At 40.9% G+C, this 22,184-nt stretch overlaps 1 protein-coding gene across 2 annotated transcripts in view; it reads left to right on the forward strand.

The window, feature by feature from the left end:
* The window catches only part of MAP3K21 (mitogen-activated protein kinase kinase kinase 21), a 66,562-nt gene that overhangs the window by 20,979 nt on the left and 23,399 nt on the right, over window positions 1-22,184 (forward strand). For both annotated transcript variants that reach the window (XM_066236267.1, XM_066236260.1), the window contains exons 2-4: window positions 5,398-5,578; window positions 12,061-12,209; window positions 13,016-13,191. In XM_066236267.1, coding sequence (XP_066092364.1) covers window positions 5,398-5,578; window positions 12,061-12,209; window positions 13,016-13,191 — 506 coding nt within the window. The remainder of the gene's footprint in view (window positions 1-5,397; window positions 5,579-12,060; window positions 12,210-13,015; window positions 13,192-22,184) is intronic.

Consider the following 22,184-nt stretch of genomic DNA (forward strand, 5'->3'; position numbering starts at 1 on the left):
TCATTAAAAAGTGCTGAAGCACGACCAGTTGAAACTTCTTCTGGGTGTTTCTTTTCAATGAAACTTAAAAGCTTCTCCCACATTGCCAGCATGTCTTTAATTTCACTTGTAGAAATCACTTCTTCCTACTCTACCTCCTCCTCACTACTAATCTCTTTCAGAAGCTCTGTATGTTGCATCATCTGTAGCTCCTTCAACTCCTCAGTTGAGAGTTCCTCCTCATGTTCCTCGACGAGCTCGTTTACATCACCCTCATCTACCTCCAGACCCATTGACTTTCCAAGGGACACGATCTCCTCCAATGCTTCTAACTCGGTCTCAGTCTCTGGTTTGTATCCTTCAAAGTTCCTGTCTCCAACAACATCAGGCCATAACTTTTTCCATGCCGAGTTCAAGGTTCTTCTTGTAACCTCTGGCCATGCCAAGGCAATAATGCGTAAACATATCATGATGTTGTAGTGATCTTTCCAAAACTCTCAAAGGGTTAGAATTGTATTTTCAGTCACCTCAAAGCAGCGGCAGAACAAGTGCTTTGTGTAAAGCTTTCTAAAGTTGGAAATGACCTGCTGATCCATAGGTTGCAAGATTGAAGGTGGGAGGTAGAGGACTTTCACAAATTTGAACTCATCGAGAATGTCATCTTCAAGACCAGGTGGGTGGGCTGGAGCATTTTCAAGGATTAGTAATGCTTCATCGGGAGTTTATTTTCTTGAAGGTATTTCTTCACTGCAGGACCAAAGATGAGATTTACCCATTCAATAAAAAACTGCCACATAATCCATGCCCTAGCATTAGCACGCCATATAACCTGCAGTTTTTCTTTAAGAATCTTGTGAGTCTAGGCCCTGGCCAGTTGGCTCAGTGGTAGAGCGTCGGCCTGGCGTGCAGGAGTCCCAGGTTCAATTTCCAGCCAGGGCACACAGGAGAAGCACTCATCTGCTTCTCCACCCCTCCCCCTCTCCTTCCTCTCTGTCTCTCTCTTCCCCTCCCGCAGCCAAGGCTCCATTGGAGCAAAGTTGGCCTGGGTGCTGAGGATGGCTCTGTGGCCTCTGCCTCAGGCACTAGAATGGCTCTGGTTGCAACAGAGCGATGCTCCAGATGGGCAGAGCATCGCTCCCTGGGTCCCGGTCGGGCAGTCTGTCTGACTGCCTCCCCATTTCCAACTTCAGAAAAAAAAAAAGAAAAAAGGATCTTGTGAGTCTTAAAGGCTCAAGGATTTTCGGAATGATACACTAGTAGTGGCTTTACTTTACAGTCACCGCTAGCATTTGCAAACAATGCAAGGGTCAGACGGTCCTTCATGGGTTTATGGCCTGACAGCTTCTTCTCCTCTGCAGTGATGAAAGTCCTCCAGGGCATTTTTTTTTTTTCAAAACAATCCTGTTTCATCACAGTTGAACACTTGTTGGGGGATGTAGCCTTCCTTTGCAATAAGCACAGCAAAACGTGCGATGTACTCCTCAGCTGCCTTAACGTCAGCACTCGCGGCTTCACCATGCCTCACCACCAAGTGGATGCCAGATCTCTTCTTGAAATTTTCAAACTGGCCGTGACTTGCCTTAAACGTATCTTCTGCTGTCTCTTTTGAGGTTGATGGTTCTTTCTTCTTCAAGTCCCCGTAAATAATATGTGCCGTTTTGCATATTATAGTCTTCGTCACTGTATCTCCTGCCAGCTCTTTCTCTTTCATCCATAGCAGCAGAAGCTTCTCCATTTCTTCATGGATATTTGTCCTTAATTGGGACAGAATTGTAGTTCCTTTTGCTGGATTTGTGCTTTTGATGGCATCCTTTTGTTTAAGGATTGTACAAATTGTAGATGTATTGTAGTCATACAGCCTTGCCAGTTCAATCACTCGTACACCACGCTCATGTTTTGCTATTATTTCTTGCTTTACTTCTATTGACATCATTCTCTTCTTCTCACTACTGTCCTTTACACTCACTTTCTTTGGCCCCATGATAGCACACAAAAAAAGTTAGTAAAAAATGCAAAAATGATGCAAGAACAAGTATAGCGCACAAGATTCGACTTTTTTCTGCAGGTAACACATGGAAAGAACGAGATGCTGGTGCTATACTGCCAAATCTGGACCCGTGCGCCAACGTGCCAACTAGCGGCAGCTTCCCAAATCACGACTCATATCTCGGCATTTCACTTGGATCTCGAACAAAAATATGGACCGAGCCACAGCTCGTATCTTTAAAAAAAAAAATCGTATGTTGGTCTGCTCAGATCTCAGGGTATCACTGTATACCTTAAGCTGACATGGGAGGAAGAAAATTCAAAAAATAATCTCTGGCCTGACCTGTGGGGGCGCAGTGCATAAAGCATTAACCTGGAATGCTGAGGTTGCTGGTTGGAAACCCTGGGCTTGCCTGGTCAGAGCACATATGAGAAACAACTACTATGAGTTGATGCTTCCTGCTCCCCCCCCCCCCCATTTCTCTTGCTCATTCTCAAATCAATAAATAAAAATCTTTAAAAAAATTAATCTTTGAAACAACATACCTAATGATGTTTCTGGGTGTTTGCCCCCATTTCTGAAACCAATAGTGTTACCAAGAAGGAAGTGTTGATGATGAAACCAGCTCTGTGTTGTAGCCATGTGATCTGGGAGAACATTTCTAAACTGGAGATCATAATTCCTACTTCATCAAATGGTATAAAGACCAAATGAGAAATTAAATGTATGGAAACAGCTATACATAGAAAAGGATAAGCAAATGGTAGACAATATTCTTATTAGAACTGGTGGGAATTGTCTAATTATTGTTAATAGAAACTATTGCATTGAACATTTGACATACAAGATACTGTGTTATGTGATATCAGGTGATACAGGGGAAAGCTATAATATCCAGTTCCACAGATTAAGTAATTTATATGCAGTTTAGAAACATAAATTTTAGGTCAAAAACTAACAAAACAATGTAATAAATAACTAATGAATGATTGGGAAGATGAAACAGTCACTCTTTTGTAGGATGCTCTGAAAAGGTTCCTAAGGAAGTTGGACCTTGAATAGACTGGACAGAAGGAATTAGAGGCTGTCTCTGAGAAGTGTTCCCCCTACTTGTTCCATCCTTCACTACACAGAACAGCATTAAGATTATGAGTAAGAAAATGATAGAAGTTTGGCCTTGCTACTTACCAACTGTGTGACCATGAGCTTGCAACCACCTTAAAACCTGATTTGGCATCTATGTCATGGATATAAAATTAGGACAGGGATCCTTGTTCTCTAAACCTTACAGGTAGAAGATCTCTTAGAAAAAAACATTAAACATAACACTTATTCAGTATTGGCAATATGTAATAAGTCCTCACTCAAATATCTCTTCTTGTTTAAACAATATGATTCTATTAGTTCTCTCCAGTTGTGTTAACTCTTTGATTTTGCTGACCGACATTATAAACATTTGATGACAGGATGGAAATACGTGAATCCATAGCAAAGTGATTTGTTCATTTATTTATTTATTTGAAAGTTTTAATGTTTATTTTATTGATTGAGAGAGCAAGGAAGGAGGAAGAGAGAGAGAGAGAGAGAGAGAGAGAGAGAGAGAGAGGAACATCGATTTGTTCCCTTTTGTGCCTTGCCCAGGAATCAAACTAGCAACCTCCGAGTTTCAGGATGATGCTCTAACCAACCGAGCTATACAGCCATAGTAAAGTGAAATTTCAAGATTTGCTAAAAAGCACTTGCAAACCCATTGATAAAAGTGTATATATATATAATATGTGTGTGTATATCCTACAAAATGCTTACTGTGTTTCACTGTTTTAAGCACTTTACATGTATTCATTTCCTCCTCACTACAACCTGCTGATGTGCATACCATCAAGGTTCCTACAACAGCAAGGACAGAAGCACAGACTGCACCAAGCCCTGAGTTAATAATGTTCTTCATCATTCTACCTCTGCTTAGATCAGTGGGTGATTATCCAATCACAGGAAATCAGAGAGGAGGAAAATGGACCCCAGAACAGAGAGAGGTTTCCAAAGAATAAAGGAAGCTCTCATGAAAAATTGATACAACTTGTCAACTGAGCAATGTAGACAACAATTAGGACCGTGGCCTCTGGGGTCAGACTGATTGAGCTTCACTGCTTCTTAGCGCATGACCTGGGACAGATGATCAACGTGGCTGGTTTCAGTTTCCTTGTCTATCAAGTCCAGATAATTAACAGTACATACTTGTAGCATTATAGTGGGGTCACCTGATTAAAATACCTGTGAATGTGCCTGACAGATAGAATGGACTCAGTAAATGTTTATTTTTCTTCTATCTAACATTTGAGAAAATGATGGTCTTTATGAGCATGCTCCAAAAATCAAACATGACGAATGTCTTAACGCTGTTCTCCAGTGTTGAAGAAATAAGGCCACAGGCTATGTAGTGGCCCGGGAAATGGAGGGAGATTTGCAGAGCATTTAACTGGAGTTGAACAGCAGAGCTATGTGTTGGAATGCAGGGTTTTAAAGAAGGAGTGTGAAGATAAATTAGAAAGAAAAACAAAAAACCCAGCCGTAGCAAATGGGAAGAAATAGTAAGAGGCTGCTGTAGAGCCTCGTGGAAAACCACGGGTATTTCTGCAGGATTAGAGGCGGAGGAGAATCAGCCCCAGGAGGGAAGGACCCAAGGTTCAGGGAGGGGCAGGTGGGCGGGCGGGTGAGAACTGAGGAAGAAGCAGTTTAATTCAACCTGTTACCTACAGGTTCTGGGGCAGACAGCTTGAGCTCCCTCCTGGGGCTGCACTTGCACACTCTGTATTTTTTTTCCAGGAGGCTGGGGGCTGGGAAGTGAGCCTCTGGATAATGTTTCTGTAAGGTTTTTTTTTTTTACTTTTGCTCATTTCCAGCTTCAGTAAAGTAATCAGATCTCATAAAATTTCCTTGTGAGTTAAGAGTATCTATAAGCATTTTGAAAATTTAGTGTTTGATAATAATGATTTATGAGAATGCCATCTATTTGAGTGATTCTCTAATACATTCAGTGAAAAATATCTGCCTTCAGATAAGGGCCAAACTTCTTAGAAGAAACAATAGTTTTTTTCCCTATTAGGTAAATGCAGACTTCTGATCCTATCTGTGCTGTCTCAAGAAATGGTTCTTGCTCCTAGAAATTATTCACTTCCACATACAGAGAAACATTCAGAAAGAGGGCAAGGCTGTACTGTGTCTGGAGATTTTTTTTTAAAAACTTGTAACTTCAGGCACAAGTGACCCTAATGGTTATGATATAGGTAATGTAAGGAAGATAAAATGCTAAAACTCAAGTTCATTCTCATGTATTCTGCCAACTACAGTAACGATGTGTTGAAAATGCCAAGGAAAAATTGCAATAAAAATTGTAAAATTATGGAACTGTATCACTGTTGTTTATTTTTTAGTTTTGCTGCTTGAGAAGATAGAACATGATGACATCTGCAATAAAACATTGAAGATCACAGACTTTGGGTTAGCGAGGGAATGGCACAGGACCACCCGGATGAGTGCGGCAGGCACATACGCCTGGATGGCCCCGGAAGTCATCAAGTCTTCCTTGTTTTCTAAGGGAAGTGACATCTGGGGGTAAGCACCAGTCTTTTTGCTTTAGCACACATCTGCAGAATCTGATTGCCATACATCCTTTAAATGAGTCCCAAAATATCCAGTAATTCTGAGCATGGAGGGTAATGTAGGCCCTTTTGAAAAGGGTTTTACAGTTTTGATCATATGTATATAATCACTGTGGAACAAGTAACTTAAGGTTTTTATTGTCATGGCTTCCATTTGATAGGAGAACCTTCTTGTTAAACCTGAGATTTGTTTAAAACTGGTTATTATAATTGCCCTGACCAGTGGTCATGCAGTGGATAGAGTGTCAACCTGCAACACTTAGGCCCCATTTTCAAAACCCCAAGGTCGCTGGCTTGAGCATCAGATCATCAACATGATTCCTGGTTGCTGGCTTGAGCCCAAGGTTGCTGGCTTGAGCAAGGGTTCACTGGCTCGCTTAAGCCCCCCACCCCAGTCAAGGCATGTATGAGAAGCAGTGAACAACAAAAGTGACACAACTACGAGTTTATGCTTCTCTTCTTTCTCTCTCTTTCTAAAAAAAAAAAAAATACTGGTTCTAATTGGAGTTAACAGTAATACCAAGATTTTGTCAGTAAATACAATTAAATTTTCACTTTAAGCAAACTTTTGATTCCTCATTATTTATAGACACAAGAGTAGCATGGAAGGAGTTTGAGATAGAGTGAGTCTTCTGAAGATGAAAGCTCCCTGTTTGAGAATGAGAGCTGGACCCAAATGGGATCCCAGGTGAGCTGGATTTTCCATTCAGCTGTGTGTCATCAGGGGATGAAATGTTATCAATAACAGAATGACAAAGAAAAACCACTTTAATACTTACTATGCACCGGGAGCTTACTTGCCTCTTTTATTTATTTATTTATTTTTAGCAAGAGAGAGAGACAGACGCAGGAAGGGAGAGAGATGAGAAGCATCAACCTATGTTTGTGGCACTTTAGTTGTTCATTGATTGCTTCTTATATGTGCCTAGACTGTGGGTCTCCAGCCAAACTAGTGACCCCTTACTCAAGTCAGCAACCTTTGGATCATGTCTGTGATCCCACACTCAAGCTGGCAACCCCGTGCTCAAGGCAGATGAGCCTGAGCTCAAACCAGTGACCTCTGGGTTTGAACCTGGGACCTCAGCATCCCAGGTCAACTCTTTCTCCACTGCACCACCCTGGTCAGGCTCTTTGCCTTTATTTAATGTAGAGGAACTTCTGTTTGAGTGCAGGTCTTTCTGATATCCAAAGTCATGATCAACAAAAAATTGTTTCCTCTTCATCCACTGGATTCACCAGAAGTCACTCTCAAATTCACATACCAAGTCAGTGGCAGAACCTCTGTTAGTAGAAGTTCCAAGAAAGTGCTTTAAATTTAAACTTCATCCTCTGCATTTAAAATACAATTTGGGCCCTGGCTAGATAGCTCAGTTGGTTCAAGTGTCGTCTTAAAGCATGGAGGTCGCCGGTTCAATCCCCAGTCAGGGCACATATGGAGCAGATGCTCCTATCTCTCTCTTGCTCTCTCCCTTCCTCTCTCTAAAGTCAATAAAACAAACATTTAAATGAATAAATAAAATACAATTTGATTGTTTTACTTACGATTTTTAAGAAATTTGTTAATGACATCAGAGGTTCCAGAGTACACTAAGGCCATTTTGAAAAGCAAATACCTCAGTCTTGACTTAATGAAGTAGACTATCTGTTGGTGGGGCCTGAGCACACACGTCTTCGTGAAACACTAAATGTCTTCTCCTGGATTTAATTACAGTAATTTTCTGATTATATACCAAAATATGTGAGTGAAATAGGTGATTCTTCTAAGACAGCTGTTCTCAACCTATGGGTCGCAACCCCAGCGGGGGTCGAATGACCAAAACACGAGTCACCTAAAGCCATCGGAAAAGACATATTTTATTTAAAAATGTATTGTATAATAAATATGTCTTTTCCGATGGCTTTAGGCGACCCCTGTGTTTTGGTCGTTCGACCCCCGCCGAGGTCGCGACCCACAGGTTGAGAACCGCTGTTCTAAGAAATCATACTTCAGAACTCTTTTAAAAACTAATAAAATACATCAAAATTAGTTTAACATTTAAAATGTTGCTCAAGACTGCAACCATTTTGTGTGCTTCCTTTATAAACTGTAATTACAAGCTATGCAAATGTTGAACAATCTATATAAATGTTTTATAGCAACCCCAATTATTGTAAACATAGGGGAGAATCAAGAGGTAAGAAGAAGAATTCTAAAATAGCCAAAATATAGGTCGTCGAGCTTATACAGTCCTTGAAGAGGTCATCTCTCATAGTCTGTTTAGTTCTCAATTTTACAAGCAAATTATCAGATTTTTGGTAAAAGCAGCTAATTAGAAGAGAGGAAGAGGGAGGCTAAGCTGGGAATAGTAAACTAAACTGACTGCTGGAAGGAAAATAAGTGACAGGAGGAAAAAAAGCATGAAATGGAAAGGACTAGAAACTACTGACCTTTACAGACACAGAATCCTTTATATAATAGTAAAGCATGGTGGAGTCCTGGGATGTCCGATGTGGGCAAGAGGGCCACCTCTGAACTTCATGGTCCTTTGCTTTTAAATCTCCTTCTATAATACTCTGATAAAAATTATTTCATTCAGGAAAATACTGCTGCGCTCTGAAGTGCTGTGGACTGATGTTCCGTGGTGTGCTTCCTACTGGTTCCTGGTGCGTTTCCTGGTGTGTTTCCTGGTGTGTTTCCTAGTGTGTTTCCTAGTGTGTTTCCTGGTGTGTTTCCTGGTATGTTTCACCTCTGTGTTTACTAGTGCACCTGCTGATCTCCCCCACCCCCTTTCTCAGTACCAGATGTTATGCTACAAGGTAACTGAGACAGATGTTATCATTGAATTTGTACAATGAGTCAGTAGCCAAGATACTGAGAAGTTAAGACATTGCCTCAGATTGCAAAACTGGAAGTTGCTGACTCAGGTTCCAGGCCTGAGCTCTGTACTCTGGCGGCCACAGCCCAGCTGTAAGGCTACCTGAGTGCTGAAGACAGGGCTGTGTTTAGACTGTGTCCTCCAGATTCAGAGAACAGAAAAATGTGCACTATGCTTTAGAAATATTGTTCCATCAAAAGAGTAGGCCTTTTTGATTTTAGACACTTTTCACCTGTTCCAAGATTTCTTTGGTCCTCTGCTCTGAGGTGACAATTATTGATTGATCTGTGAGTTAACTGTACTTATTTTTGAAATTAAGATGTCTCTATTAATGAACCATATACAGATAAATTTCAAGAAACTAAACAGATACCCTTTGAAAAATATTGGTTGCAACTTTAATGTTAATAGTTATAGCATTATATAATTTACTAATACATTATAAATTCTTTTTAAAAAATAAATGAACAAACAAAACCGAAACAAACTCATAGATCAGAGAACAAACTGATGGTTGCCCAAATTGGAGGGGTTTAGGGGGAATGAGTGAAAAAGATGAAAAGATTAAGGAGTACAAATTGCAACCACAACCTGTAAGGTGGTGGTGCAGTGAATAGAGCATCAGCCTGGGATGCTGAGGACCCAGGTTCGAAACCCTGAGGTTGCTGGCTTGAGTGCGGGCTCAGCTGGCTAATGCACGGGCTTACCAGCTTGAGCATGGGGTCTCTGGCTTGAGCACGGGGATCATAGACATGACCTCATGATTTCTGGCTTGAGCCCAAAGATTGCTGGCTTGAAGCCCAAGGTCACTGGCTTGAACAAGGGGTCACTCACTCTGCTGGAGCCACCCGGTCAAGGCACATATGAGAAAGCGATCAGTGAACAAGTAAGATACCACAACAAAGAATTGATGCTTCTCATATCTCTTCCTGTTTGTCTGCCTCTCTCTCACTCGCTTGCTGAAAAAAGAAAAAAAAATACAAATTGCCAGTTACAAAAACAATCATGAGGATGTAAGGTGCAGCACAGTGAATATAGTCAATAATATTGTGATAACAGTGTATGGTGTCAGATGGGTACTAGCCTGATTGGGGTGATCACTTTATAAGTTATATGAATGTCCACATAATCACCACATTCTACACCTGAAGTTAATATAATATTGTATGTCAACTCTAATTGAAATAGAAGTGTAGTACCTAACTTGCAAAAAGTAAAAAAATTAAAAATGAAATTATAAAAGAGTGCTTTGAGCTTGCCAAGCAGATATTATTATATTTTATAGATGAGTTCATTCAAGGTCATTCAAGGAACCTGTGAGTGAAGACACAGCTAGTAAGTAGTAATATTCTCAAAGCTCAAGCTCAGATCTGCCTCCAGGTCCAGTTGTCATTCAGTGGTGCCTGTCACTCTTGTTCAGGGAAGCCCGAGACTTAAGGGCTCAGGACCCACACAGCTGTGCCCAGACTAGCAGCACATCACAGGAGAGTCCCTGAGGCCCTGGGACTCGAGGGCTCAGGACCCACACAGCTGTGCTCAGACCAGCAGCACATCACAGGAAAGTCCCTGGGACTCGGCACATTCTTTTGTTTCTACATTATTTTCTAAATATTTTCAGTATACAGTCTAGAGCAGTGATTTTCAATCTTTTTCATCTCTTGGCACAAAAAGTAATTTCTAAAATTCTGCAGCACACCAAAAAATACACTTTTTGCCCATCTGACAGAAAAAGGTAGGTATAATTTTGGCTCATTCATACCAGAGGGCTATTGTTTTGGATGTTGTCATTTTTTTCTTTTTATTTGACACTCTAAGGGAAAAGAGAGCAGTGCCCCTGACTAAATAGGTATTGCATGTTTTAAAAATTCTTGCGGCACAGCGGGTAGAAATTTTTGGTATAGAGTCCAACAGGCACTAACGAGAGTCCTGAGAGAGCAGGTATCATAATAGCCAGGGTGACGTAAGCCTGGAGTCCAGAGAAGTTTCCCTCTCTGAGACCAGGTCTTCCTCAGAGGGGGCTTTTCCTGCTGTATTTGTGGTATGGCGGATCCTGTACCTCTTAAGATCAGAAGATAATACAAATTCAAGCTTTCTTTTGTTTTTTTAACTTAAATCTACTGAAGTTTTTGAAGATTAAAAAAGTAAATAGCCCTGTAGGGCTGTACTAGTTATATTAATAGAAATAAAAAAGAAATTAAATATGATTTTCTTATATTCTTTTATGTTTTAATTTAAAGTCAAGTGCATGGTCTGGAGTGACTGATTTTTTGTGTGTGTGTATTAATGAAAGATAATTTGATTGTACCTCATGTTTTGAAGAAGATAAAGGGAGACTAAGGTACTGGCCAGTCTTGTAGAAGAGATTAAATCTATATAATGTACAAACTTATTTGTGAGCTGTTCTGGCCTGCCTTAAATAAAGTCTGTAGCGTGGATGTGGACTGAAATTTCATACTTCAGTTTTATTTAAAAAATAGAATTTAAAATCCTATAACTGTGTCCTTTCTCATTATTTGTAATTGCATTGGCCTTTGACAATCTGGAGCAGCTGTGAACCTGCATTACACCTACTGATGCTTCCAGAATATGGCCTCTCCAGCCATTCTTGACTCCCCCATTTCACTCTGCTGTCCTCCATTCAGAGTAGAGACATGTGGTACCTGCAGGCACAGAGGAGCCCACCTGGATTTCTCTGGTCTGTTACTACATCTTCCAAGTGAGAGAAGGGGAGATATAGAGACAGACTCCTGCATGTGCCCCAACCAGGGTCCACCCAGCAACCCATGTCAGGGGTCAATGTTCCGACCATCTCGGGCCATGCTTGCAATCAAGCTAATTTTAGTGCCTGAGTCAGAGGATCCACAGAGCCATCCTCAGTGTCCAGGGCTGATGCAACCAAACCAATTGAGCCATGGCTGCAGGAGGTGAAGAGAGAGAGAGAAAAGGGAGAGGCTTCTCCTGTGTGCCCTAACCAGGAATCAAACCTGGAACATCCACATGATGGACGATGCTCTACCACTGAGCCAGCTGACCAGGGCCTGGTCTATTACTATTAAGTAGCATGGTGGAAACATTCATAGCATATCTCCTAAAATGTGAAGTGAGACACAGAAAGATAAACAATTTTGAAGAACTATTTAAAAATCTTTAGTCAGCGTGATTTGACCTCAGTCCTGCAGTGTGTAACGTGAAATTCACATGGGGCTCAGAACCTTTGTGTCCTAAGAGTCCTCGAGCTTTTATCTAAGTGCGGGGAAACTGAGATGGAAGGAAAGACGTCAGAACAACCACCTGTATCTCAAAGTGTGCCCTGGTTTGGACCCTGCTTAATTCAGTTACCACTGTACCTGGGCTTTCCCAGTCATGAAGAAGTTTTCCTTCCTGTAATGAACACAGCTGATTTCAGGGAGTGAGTGTGTTTGAGGCGTTAACCTCTCACTCTGGGATAAGGGTCACTTTGTTGGAAGGGAAGATTCTTACTAACAGTTGGAGGAAGTCACTGATACCTTTGTCCCACCAACTCTCATAGGGAAAAGACACCATTGTGCCCATTTAACTTGAGGACAACTTTGCTTTCTAGCTATGGAGTACTGTTGTGGGAGCTGCTCACGGGAGAAGTCCCCTATCGTGGCATTGATGGCCTCGCGGTGGCTTACGGGGTAGCAGTCAACAAGCTCACTTTGCCCATTCCGTCCACCTGCCCCGAACCCTTTGCCAAGCTCATGAAAGGTACGTGTGCATCCTGGCTTTGTGTGTGTGTGTGAGGGGGAGAAGGGGCAAAGAAAACCACTCATTAAAACATCTGTATTTTTAAAACCAGAAATGAAATTTCTGTGGCTCTAATTTTCCAGTGCTTTTAAGTACTGTTTTAGAGTTAGAAACCTTGTCTTTAAGATAATCAGGTAAAGTTTTGATGAAGTAAGTAATTTAAAAACTGCCCAGTTTTGTTAGTGACTCATTTATGTACAAAATTCAACTGAATGCTAATAAAGTTTTTACCAAGTACACTAGCAGACGTCAAAGACAATTTTGAGTTGCCTCCAAATCTGCTATTTTAAATCTTACCTAATGATCAAAAATAGTTTTACAAACTTAACCGGCATGATTTGCCATGACCTTACATATTTGATCCTTACCTCTTAAAAATTAGCTAAATCTTTTTGTAAGCAGCAAATTACCTTACTTAATTATGAGACTATTTCTTAGAACCTCTCTTGTGATTATTATTTAGAGGCTTTGGTTTTCCTGGGTTGAGTTGTAGAACTCTGTGTCAGTAAATCATCTGGCCCTGAGCCATAGAGTTCATGGTAAGGCATAGAAAGCACATGTCCACATGTTAATGTCATATAATATAGACGACAAGAGTCTTACCTAATAGTAATTATTAGGCATGCCACTGACATGGACATTGTAAAATAAAAGTTTCAAAATCATTGTCAGTAGATTTTAAGGATCTTTAGCGGATACTGTCAACATGGCCTGATCATGGGAACTGTGCTGAGAAGCGGTATTAATGAGACTCTGGTTTGTTTCAGAATGCTGGCAGCCAGACCCTCACATTCGTCCATCGTTTGCCTTAATTCTGGAACAACTGACTGCTATCGAAGGGGCAGTTATGACTGAAATGCCTCAGGAATCTTTTCATTCCATGCAAGACGACTGGAAGCTGGAAATTCAGCATATGTTTGATGAGCTAAGAACAAAGGAAAAAGTGAGCAGTATATATTTAATTGCCTAATATACTCACATTATGAGGATTATGGAAAATAGTAGTCAAGAACTATATGTTTAGAATGAAAACATTCTAAAATGTTTTTAGACATCACTATCTATAGATTCTTACTTACAAACAAACAAAAAAAACTGTATATGACGTGTGTAATTGGGCCCAGGCAGTGGCTCAGTGGATTGAGCACTGACCTGGCATATGGATGTCCCAGGTTCAATTCCCAGTCAGGGCACACGAGAGAAGCAACCATCTATCTGTTTCTCTCTCCCTCTCCCCCTTCTCTCCCTCATTTCCTTCCGTAGCCAGTGGCTCAATTGGTTCAAGCATGGGCCCCAGGCACTGAGGATACCTAGGTTTATTTGAGTGTGTCAGTCTCAGGTGCTTGAAATAACTCAGTTGATTTGAGCAATGGCCACAGATGGGTAGATTCAGGTCAGGGCATACACGGGAATCTGTCTCACTGTCTCCCTCCTCTCACTTAAAAAAACAAAACTGTGTAATTGAAAAATAAAAAAAGTACTTTATTAGAGGAATTTTCAAATGTTAAAAAAAGAGGGAGAGAATAACTTAATAAAGCCTTCATATGCATTAACCAGCTTCAATAATCATCAACATTTTGTTCATCTCTTTATTCCCATTATCACCTTTTCATTTTTAAACTGGAATATTTGAAGTTAAATCCTAGTCTCTTGTCATTTTACCCTTAAATACTTAAATTTGCATCTCTAACTAGTAAGAATTTTCAAAATAACTTTCTTGCCATGATTATCTTAAAAAGTAACTAATTTCTTTTTTTTTTTTTTACAGAGACAGAGAGAGAGTCAGAGAGAGGGATAGACAGGGACAGACAGGCAGGAACGGAGAGATGAGAAGCATTAATCATTAGTTTTTCGTTGCACATTGTGACACCTTAGTTGTTCATTGATTGCTTTCTCACATGTGCCCTGACCAGGGGGCCACAGGAGACCAAGTAACCCCTTGCTTGAGCCAGCGACCTTGGGTCCAAGCTGGTGAGCTTTTGCTCAAACCAGATGAGCCTGCGCTCAAGCTGGCGACCTCGGGGTCTTGAACCTGGGTCCTCCGCATCCCAGTCCGATACTCTATCCACTGCACCACCGCCTGGTCAGGCAAAAAAGTAACTAATTTCTTGATCTGATATAATACTCCATATTCAAATGCCTTAGTTTGTCTCAAAGGGGTCTTCTTAGGGTTAGTTGGTACAAATCAAAATTTAAACAAGGTCAACCTGTTTTTAGTTATATCTTTTAAAGGTTCTTTTATGCTGGTTTCCCCTCTTTTTATCTCTAACACAATGTTTTTTTGGAGAAACTGGGAAAATGTATAATTTTGAACTTTTATTTTAAGTTAAGCTCTGATTGGCTCATATATTTTAATAAAAAGAAGAAAATAAGCCTAAAAGTTAAATGTGTTGAAGCTGCATTTGCATTTACATTCCCAGAAAACAAAATACAAGAGGTAAAAACACACCTAATCGGAAGGCAGACTTGTTGGGAAATGATTTAAGTTAGCACAGTCTCATTTAAATGATGAGAAGTGACTGTTAATGGTCACTGAAGAACCCCAGGTTCAGGCATGGTTCTGTGCTCTGGAGGCAGTACTTATTTCTGAGGATATTTTTGTAATATTAGAGCATTTTGATGAATCGAGATTTATTCTGGTGCTATGAAATGTAAAAAGGTTGAATTCCTTTATTGTGGGTACAACAAATGGGCTTACAGTACAACACTGCAAGTTTCTAGTAACCTTTATAAAACCATACAATTGTCCAGGAAGGTATTTCTATACTTCATGCTTTTGTGATTCTAAAATAGCAGAATTCTTTTTAGGCAATAATATTTCTCTAAATAAAGAGTTTATGTGCATATTCCAATTTGTGACATTGGCACATGGGGTGATGGTGTAGCTGACAGTCATCAGCCCACGTGAAAGTGACATTAACTTATGTAGTGTGGCTCTGAACTCCACCTCCAGACTTTCACATCGACCTCAATCCTAAAGGACTATAGCCTAACTAAGTGCAAAGGAAGGGGCAAAAGAAGGAATAAAAAATTGTGTTTTGAATATATGTACATAAGCATTTCTTGAGACTGCATACACATACACACTTTTCTAAAAAAAAAATAATCTAAACATGCATTTATTGGGGAAACTGTTCTGAGTTTCAATATTGTAAATTTTTCCAGTAAACATACATTGAATATCTACTGTTCTGAAAACAGTGTTAGAGTCCTGGGATACCAGGCTGGATGTTCGGTCTGTGTCCTAGAATGTCACCAGGCTGGGGATTTGGATCTTGTTGACGAGTTTTTAAAAGGGACTTCATAAACAATTTTGGTAACACTTTTAAGCCAAATAGTGAATCCAACTTCCTCCTCTCTCACCCTCTGCTTTCCCTTATTCAGCTTCCGGTTTTTGTGCTAACAAGTTTAGTGCTCTCTTTGGTACCCAGTCTCAAAGGTCTTTGAAGATGTTTCTCATGGTCTCCTTTGGGACAGAGGCCATCATGGCAGCTTGCTGCCCTAACCCGTCCTCACATCACCTGATGGCTGCAGCACCATCCTGCCTGGTTGCTCTGCATCAGTCCTGCTCCCCTAACTCATCACCTCACCTCTGCCGCGTCCCCTCCAAACGCAAATCTGAGAGTCCTTGCTTCAGTGGCCAACTGTTTCCTTATATACTTTATTTACTTCCCTCATCCTTCCATAGTTAGCCTCACTTTGTCCCTGGCCATTCTGCATCCATTGTTTCCTCTGTTGCTATGCTCTTGACCTTTGGCTTATGTATACAGTTTGTCCTCTTGTCAAGAGCACTGTCCCCTTCCAAGGTTGTATCCCCACCTCACAATTACTGGCTCCTTTGTCCTCAACCCTTCAGTTCCTTTTCCTTGCTGCCCTGGAAAACACATGTCATAGAAACCTGCACCTCCCTTACCGTGGCTAGACTAAGCCATTATTCTTATTATCTGCTTGTTTAATTGTTCCTGGCCTGCCTCTTCAGCTAGATAGTAAGTTTATGAGCTCTCCTGTTCCATTCTTGGTCATTTTCATCCACAGATAGGACAAAGTACAAAGTCCTCAGTACTTGGTAGGCATTAAATAAATACATTAAATAATTTTATGTAGCCTGACCAGGCTACATAAATTAAATTTATGTAGTGCAGTGGCTAGAGCATTGGCCTGAGATGCAGAGGACCCAGGTTTGAAACCCAGAGGTCCCAGTTTGAGTGCGTGCTCATCTGGCTTGAGCGCATCCTCACTAGCTTGAGAGTGGGGTCGCTGGCTTGAGTGTGGGATTATAGACACGATCCCATGGTGGCAAGATTGAACCCAAAGGTCGCTGGCTTGGGCAAGGGATGTCTGGCTCGGCTGGAGCTCCCCAATCAAGGCACATATGAGAAAGTAATGAACAACTAAGGTGCCTCAACGAAGAATTGATGCTTCTCATCTCTCTCCCTTCCTGTCTGTCTGTCCATTTCTCTCTCTTTCTCTATATCTCTCTTTCTTGCTAAAAATAAGTTAATTAATAAGTTTATGTAAAGTTTGTTAATATGCTCGTGATATGTATTTTAATAGGTGAGCCATATCAGCAATCATTATCATTACTACTACATTTTAAGTGAAAAAAGGAATTTAAAATTGTATAAATGTTGTGAATCTTAATATGAATCTTATGCTATGACCCAGGCATAGATTCAGTGTTTAACATCTAGTTATATATTCTTAAGGAACCCCCACAGAGATGCACAATAAAATTAATGTTAATCACTTAGGTATTGCTGGTGTGAGTGAAAAACTGGAAGCAGCTCCAGTACCTATGAATAGAGGAATAGGAGCCTAAATTGTTGTGCATTTTCACAGTGGGAATCTGGACAGTGGTTAAATGAATGAACTTTAGCTACGTTTCAACATGGATAAATCACAAACATAATATTGGGTGGTAAAGCAAGGTGCAGAAGAATATTTATATTATGTACTGTTTATGTAAATGTATAAAATCACCTAAAATAGAACTATTCGAGCCTGACCTGTGGTGGCGCAGTGGATAAAAGCGTTAACATGGAACACAGAGGTCACTGGTTCAAATCCCCAGTCTTGCCCGGTCAAGGCACATGCGGGAAACAACTGCTATGAGCTGATGCTTCCCGTTCTTCCCCTCACCCCTATCTCTCACTCTCTCACCTCTCTCTAAAAATCAATAAATAAAATAAAATAAAAAACTCTTTGAATGTACAAAAAGTCTAACGACACAGACAGGGCAAGAATAGAAACTGAATGCAGAGCAGCAGACCTGGAGCGGGCGGGCGTGGTGTAAGACTAGAAACCAAGGTACAAAGGATGGGAACAGGCCTGAAACACACACGGTAAAAACTTAGCAACTGTTAAATATTGATAGTGAGTGTATGTTGGCTGTTCTACTTATAGTATGTTTTAAATATTTCATAGTTTAAAATGATTAAAAACAAAGGTTAGAGAGAAATATGTAAGCTGCAAAGTCCTTTTTTCCCTAAAGTCATTTTTTTTCTCATCCTAAGTTTAAAAATACAAAACAGGAAAATGCAACATTAGACCCTGACATTGCTAATAAAGACACAGAGCTCGTATAATAAGGAGAGTACTAATCCTGTTGGACTGTTCACATCATAGCCATGTTGTGTGTCAGATTGTCAGCCTCCCGGGGGCAGTGGCAAAGGGCAGGAGAAGGGCCTGGACATCTGAGCGAAGAATAGGAGTGGACACAGAAAGGGCAAGGGTTGTGGGACTGCCCCCAATACAAGGAGAGCCTTCGAAGTAGGTGAGGGAAGAACTATGTTTCATTTTTCAGAATCAAAGATAGGACCTTTTGGACTCCAGGGATTAAAATGTAGTCCCTGAATCAAGACTGCTCTAGCACATGCAGCTGTTCGCTGCCGTTCAGCTCAAATCACGCGAACGACACAAGTATCTGTACTGCCTTCTAAAAACCATGATAGCTGCTCCCCCTTTTTTAGTATGAAGTCTTTGTGCCATGGGAGAATCAATACCAGTGTAGTGTCATGGTTAAGGCCTGAGACTGGAGCCAGACAGCCTGCTTGGCTCTAGGCTCTGCCATTTGCTGACCTAGGACCTCATCCTTAAATGTCCCAGGAACTTCTCAGGCAAAGGTGCCTGTTTCTTAGCGAGTGCTAAGTAAGTGTTAAGTGTTCACCTTAGAACAGGGGTCCCCAAACTTTTTACACAGGGGGCCAGTTCACTGTCCCTCAGACGGTTGGAGGGCCAGACTATAAAAAAAACTATGAACAAATCCCTATGCACACTGCACATATCTTATTTTAAAGTAAAAAAACAAAACGGGAACAAATACAATATTTAAAATAAAGAACAAGTAAATTTAAATCAACAAACTGACCAGTATTTCAATGGGAACTATGCTCCTCTCACTGACCACCAATGAAAGAGGTGCCCCTTCCGGAAGTGCGGCGGGGGCGGATAAATGGCCTCAGGGGGCCGCATGCGGCCCACGGGCCGTAGTTTGGGGACCCCTGCCTTAGAACAAAGAGCGTGGTGGCTTTTAAGGGATGTGGGGGGCCCTGGCCGGTTGGCTCAGTGGTAGAGCGTCGGCCTGGCGTGCGGGGGACCCGGGTTCGATTCCCGGCCAGGGCACATAGGAGAAGCACCCATTTGCTTCTCCACCCCCACCCCTCCTTCCTCTCTGTCTCTCTCTTCCCCTCCCGCAGCCAAGGCTCCATTGGAGCAAAGATGGCCCGGGCGCTGGGGATGGCTCCTTGGCCTCTGCCCCAGGCGCTAGAGTGGCTCTGGTCGCGGCAGAGCGACGCCCTGGAGGGGCAGAGCATCGCCCCCTGGTGGGCAGAGTGTCGCCCCTGGTGGGTGTGCTGGGTGGATCCCGGTCGGGCGCATGCGGGAGTCTGTCTGACTGTCTCTCCCCATTTCCAGCTTCAGAAAAATACAAAAAAAAAAAAAGGGATGTGGGGGAGGTGCTCACAGCCACCCCTTCCCAGGCCCAGGCATTTAGCCCTCAGGTAATGCTATAAAGTGACTCACTGATTCCTTCTGAAATCCTGCAGTTCTTTGAAGGACTATTATCAGTGATATTATTAATATGTTCCTTGGAAACTTTAATGCAATTTGTTGACTTAACATGATACAGAAAGGATTCTTTCTTATGGGTTGGGTGTTGTTTTTTTTTTTTAATGTTATTATTCTTTTTTTTACACTTTCCCAAATTGTTCTCAGGAATTCTAAAATTAGATGTTTAATAGCAAAAATAACAAAGAGTTTGGGGATTGATAGAGAACTTTAAAGATAAATGAACTAAATCACAGAATTAAAATTTGGAAATAAGGTTAACAATTAATTGTTATTTTAAACTATTCTGTTTAATCTATGATAATTCTATCAATAGAAATATATATCTAGTGAGTTAATTCTTATTCTGTGTGGTGTAAAAATCAAAACTCAGGTCTCACAGGTGAATTTTGCTGTTTCTCCGTTTTAAGGTTTTTTTGTTTGTTTTTAATTTTATTTATTCATTTTAGAGAGGAGAGAGAGAGAAAGAGAGAGAGAGAGAGGAGAGAGAGACAGGGGGGAGGAGCTGGAAGCATCAACTCCCATATGTGCCTTGACCAGGCAAGCCCAGGGTTTCGAACCGGCAACCTCAGCATTTCCAGGTCGATGCTTTAGCCACTGCGCCACCACAGGTCAGGCCCGTTTTAAGGTTTTATAATAGTTTTTTTGTTAGCCTTTGAATTCACTTTTGAGCTGTCCCATAGTTGTATTTTTGCTCTTCCTTACATGATTTGTTCGGTGCTCCTTTAAATATATCATTTATGGTATCCTGTGAGCCTTCAATTTACAGTTAAAGCCTATATACTCTTGTTTTTGTTGCCCAGAGGTTTCAAACTATCTTTCTTGCTGGAGTGGGGCAGAGTGTGCTGCTCTACCTCCCCTTTTTCTTCACTGGCTGCTCATAGGAGGTGTCAGACTTAGAATTAATGGTCAGGAACTTGGCAGCGCTCTGTTATTCAGTAAACTGTAGCCTCCATAGATAATGGTTCCTCCCTAAATTCCTGGCTTCTTATCTCTGTGTCGGCCTTTGTGCAGTGCACAAAGTGTCTTTGCACCACTATATGAAGGCATGTTCCATTAATGATTAACATCTCTGCCGGGAGTCTGGATTTGCCAGTAGAATGGCCTGTGCCAAGCAATTAAACAAATATTATGACTTAGTAATTTCAGCAACCCAAAAAACACTTTGTGTGCTCCATAATTTCAAAGTATTTAAAGGGATTTTAATAACCCGTACTTTTTTTTCTTTTACGTCTGAATGTTTTAAAATTCATTCAAGAAGGAAAGAGTACTTTGGCTGCTTTTTCTCTGATCTTACTTTTTATGTCTTATGAAGTCTTAGGCAAGTGATTTTTGTTGTTGTTGTTGTTGTTTTTTCCATCAAGTTGGTGCAAGGGGGATTCACATTTTAGCTTGGAACCCAGGATTAAAAATGGCTTCTTTTTCAGTTACAGTAGCAGTAACACACAAAAAGCCTGATTGGATTTGCTATCCTTATCTCTTCCTCATGCCATTTTATTTCACAATAGCTAATTGGATTGATATCAACACCACTGAAAAGTAATATCTTAACAAAAGGGCAGACAGTAAAGAGTTAGAAATTGGAAGTGACTGGAAATGATCTTCTGTCCCCAAATACACTACAGTATAATCTCCAGTTTGGACAAACTGGTCAGAGAAAGCCACCAGTTAAATAATGGATTCCATTATTTTAAAAATACATGTAATATTTTCTTCTTCTTCTTTCTTCTTTCTTCTTTCTTCTCTCTTCTTCTTCTTCTTCTTTCCTTTGCAAATGGTACATGGTAACTTACCTCAGGCACTGTGTGGTAAAGAAATACCAACCTGCTTTGGAAATGAATATCAACTGGTCTTAAGTAAATCATTCCTCCTGTAATTTTGGTTATGAAGTTTGTTTAGAAAAATTAATTTGAAGAATGCTTCAGTCCACTTTGGTAGAATTACTATAACTTCGGAATTCACTTAAAACTCGGTAAATAATTTTTTCTTTTGTTTTCAGAGCTCCTCCGTCTCTTCCTAGTATTGTATATTGGTGGGAAGGATGGACTGCAGTGTGTGTTTCCTCTGTGGAAACTCTGCAACAGCATCCACTGATTCTTTGAGTCCATCTGTAAACGGCCAAGGGCTTGGTGGACTTGAGTGGCAGTTTATTTAGTTCTTCCATGAGCCACATTTATAGTTTCTTTGTACATCCTGCTTTTTTTTGGGGGGGGCATATGATTTTATAAAGTGTGACATGTTTGCATGGACCGTGTAGCTCACAGTGCAGCTTCCACCTGCGGCGCGGAGTTGCTCACAGTGTTTCGCACCAGGTGATCCTAAGCTGGTCGTCCAGAGCAGTGTCAGTACAAGTCTGCAGATGCCTTGATTTCTGTGAGGGTTCAACTGTGGAGCAGGGGCACTAGAAAGGAAGTGCTCCAGCACTGACAGGACATGGCTCCGGGGAAGTACAGAACACTACAGAAACGAAATAAGAACAGGCTATGATTAAAAACCTTTGTAGAGTTCTCAGTTTCACTACTGAAAAAAAATTTTTTCATAGGAATACAAGTTCATACGTTCCTCACTTCAGAGACTTTGTTTCTCAGAAGTCCGATAATTTAAAACCACCAAGAGGAAGTTAGACTTGAATCAAAAAGCATCGTGACAGAGGGACTTAGGGTAGCTAATTCTTGGCATCAGTAGGTGAATACTTTTACTCATCCATGGCATCCTGAGAAGTTCTTTTTAATTGGGTATAGTTTTCATTGGCTTAGAATTTTAGAGATGTCTCATTTTCATGTCTGAGGGACCTTCAGCTACTCCTGACACATTAGCTTTGTTCTTTCCCATAATCTCTCTGCCAAGGTGTTTTCATCTCTAAGCAGATCC

This window comes from Saccopteryx bilineata, chromosome 1 (genome assembly GCF_036850765.1).
Source record: "Saccopteryx bilineata isolate mSacBil1 chromosome 1, mSacBil1_pri_phased_curated, whole genome shotgun sequence".
In the NCBI taxonomy this organism is placed as follows: Eukaryota; Metazoa; Chordata; class Mammalia; order Chiroptera; family Emballonuridae; genus Saccopteryx; species Saccopteryx bilineata.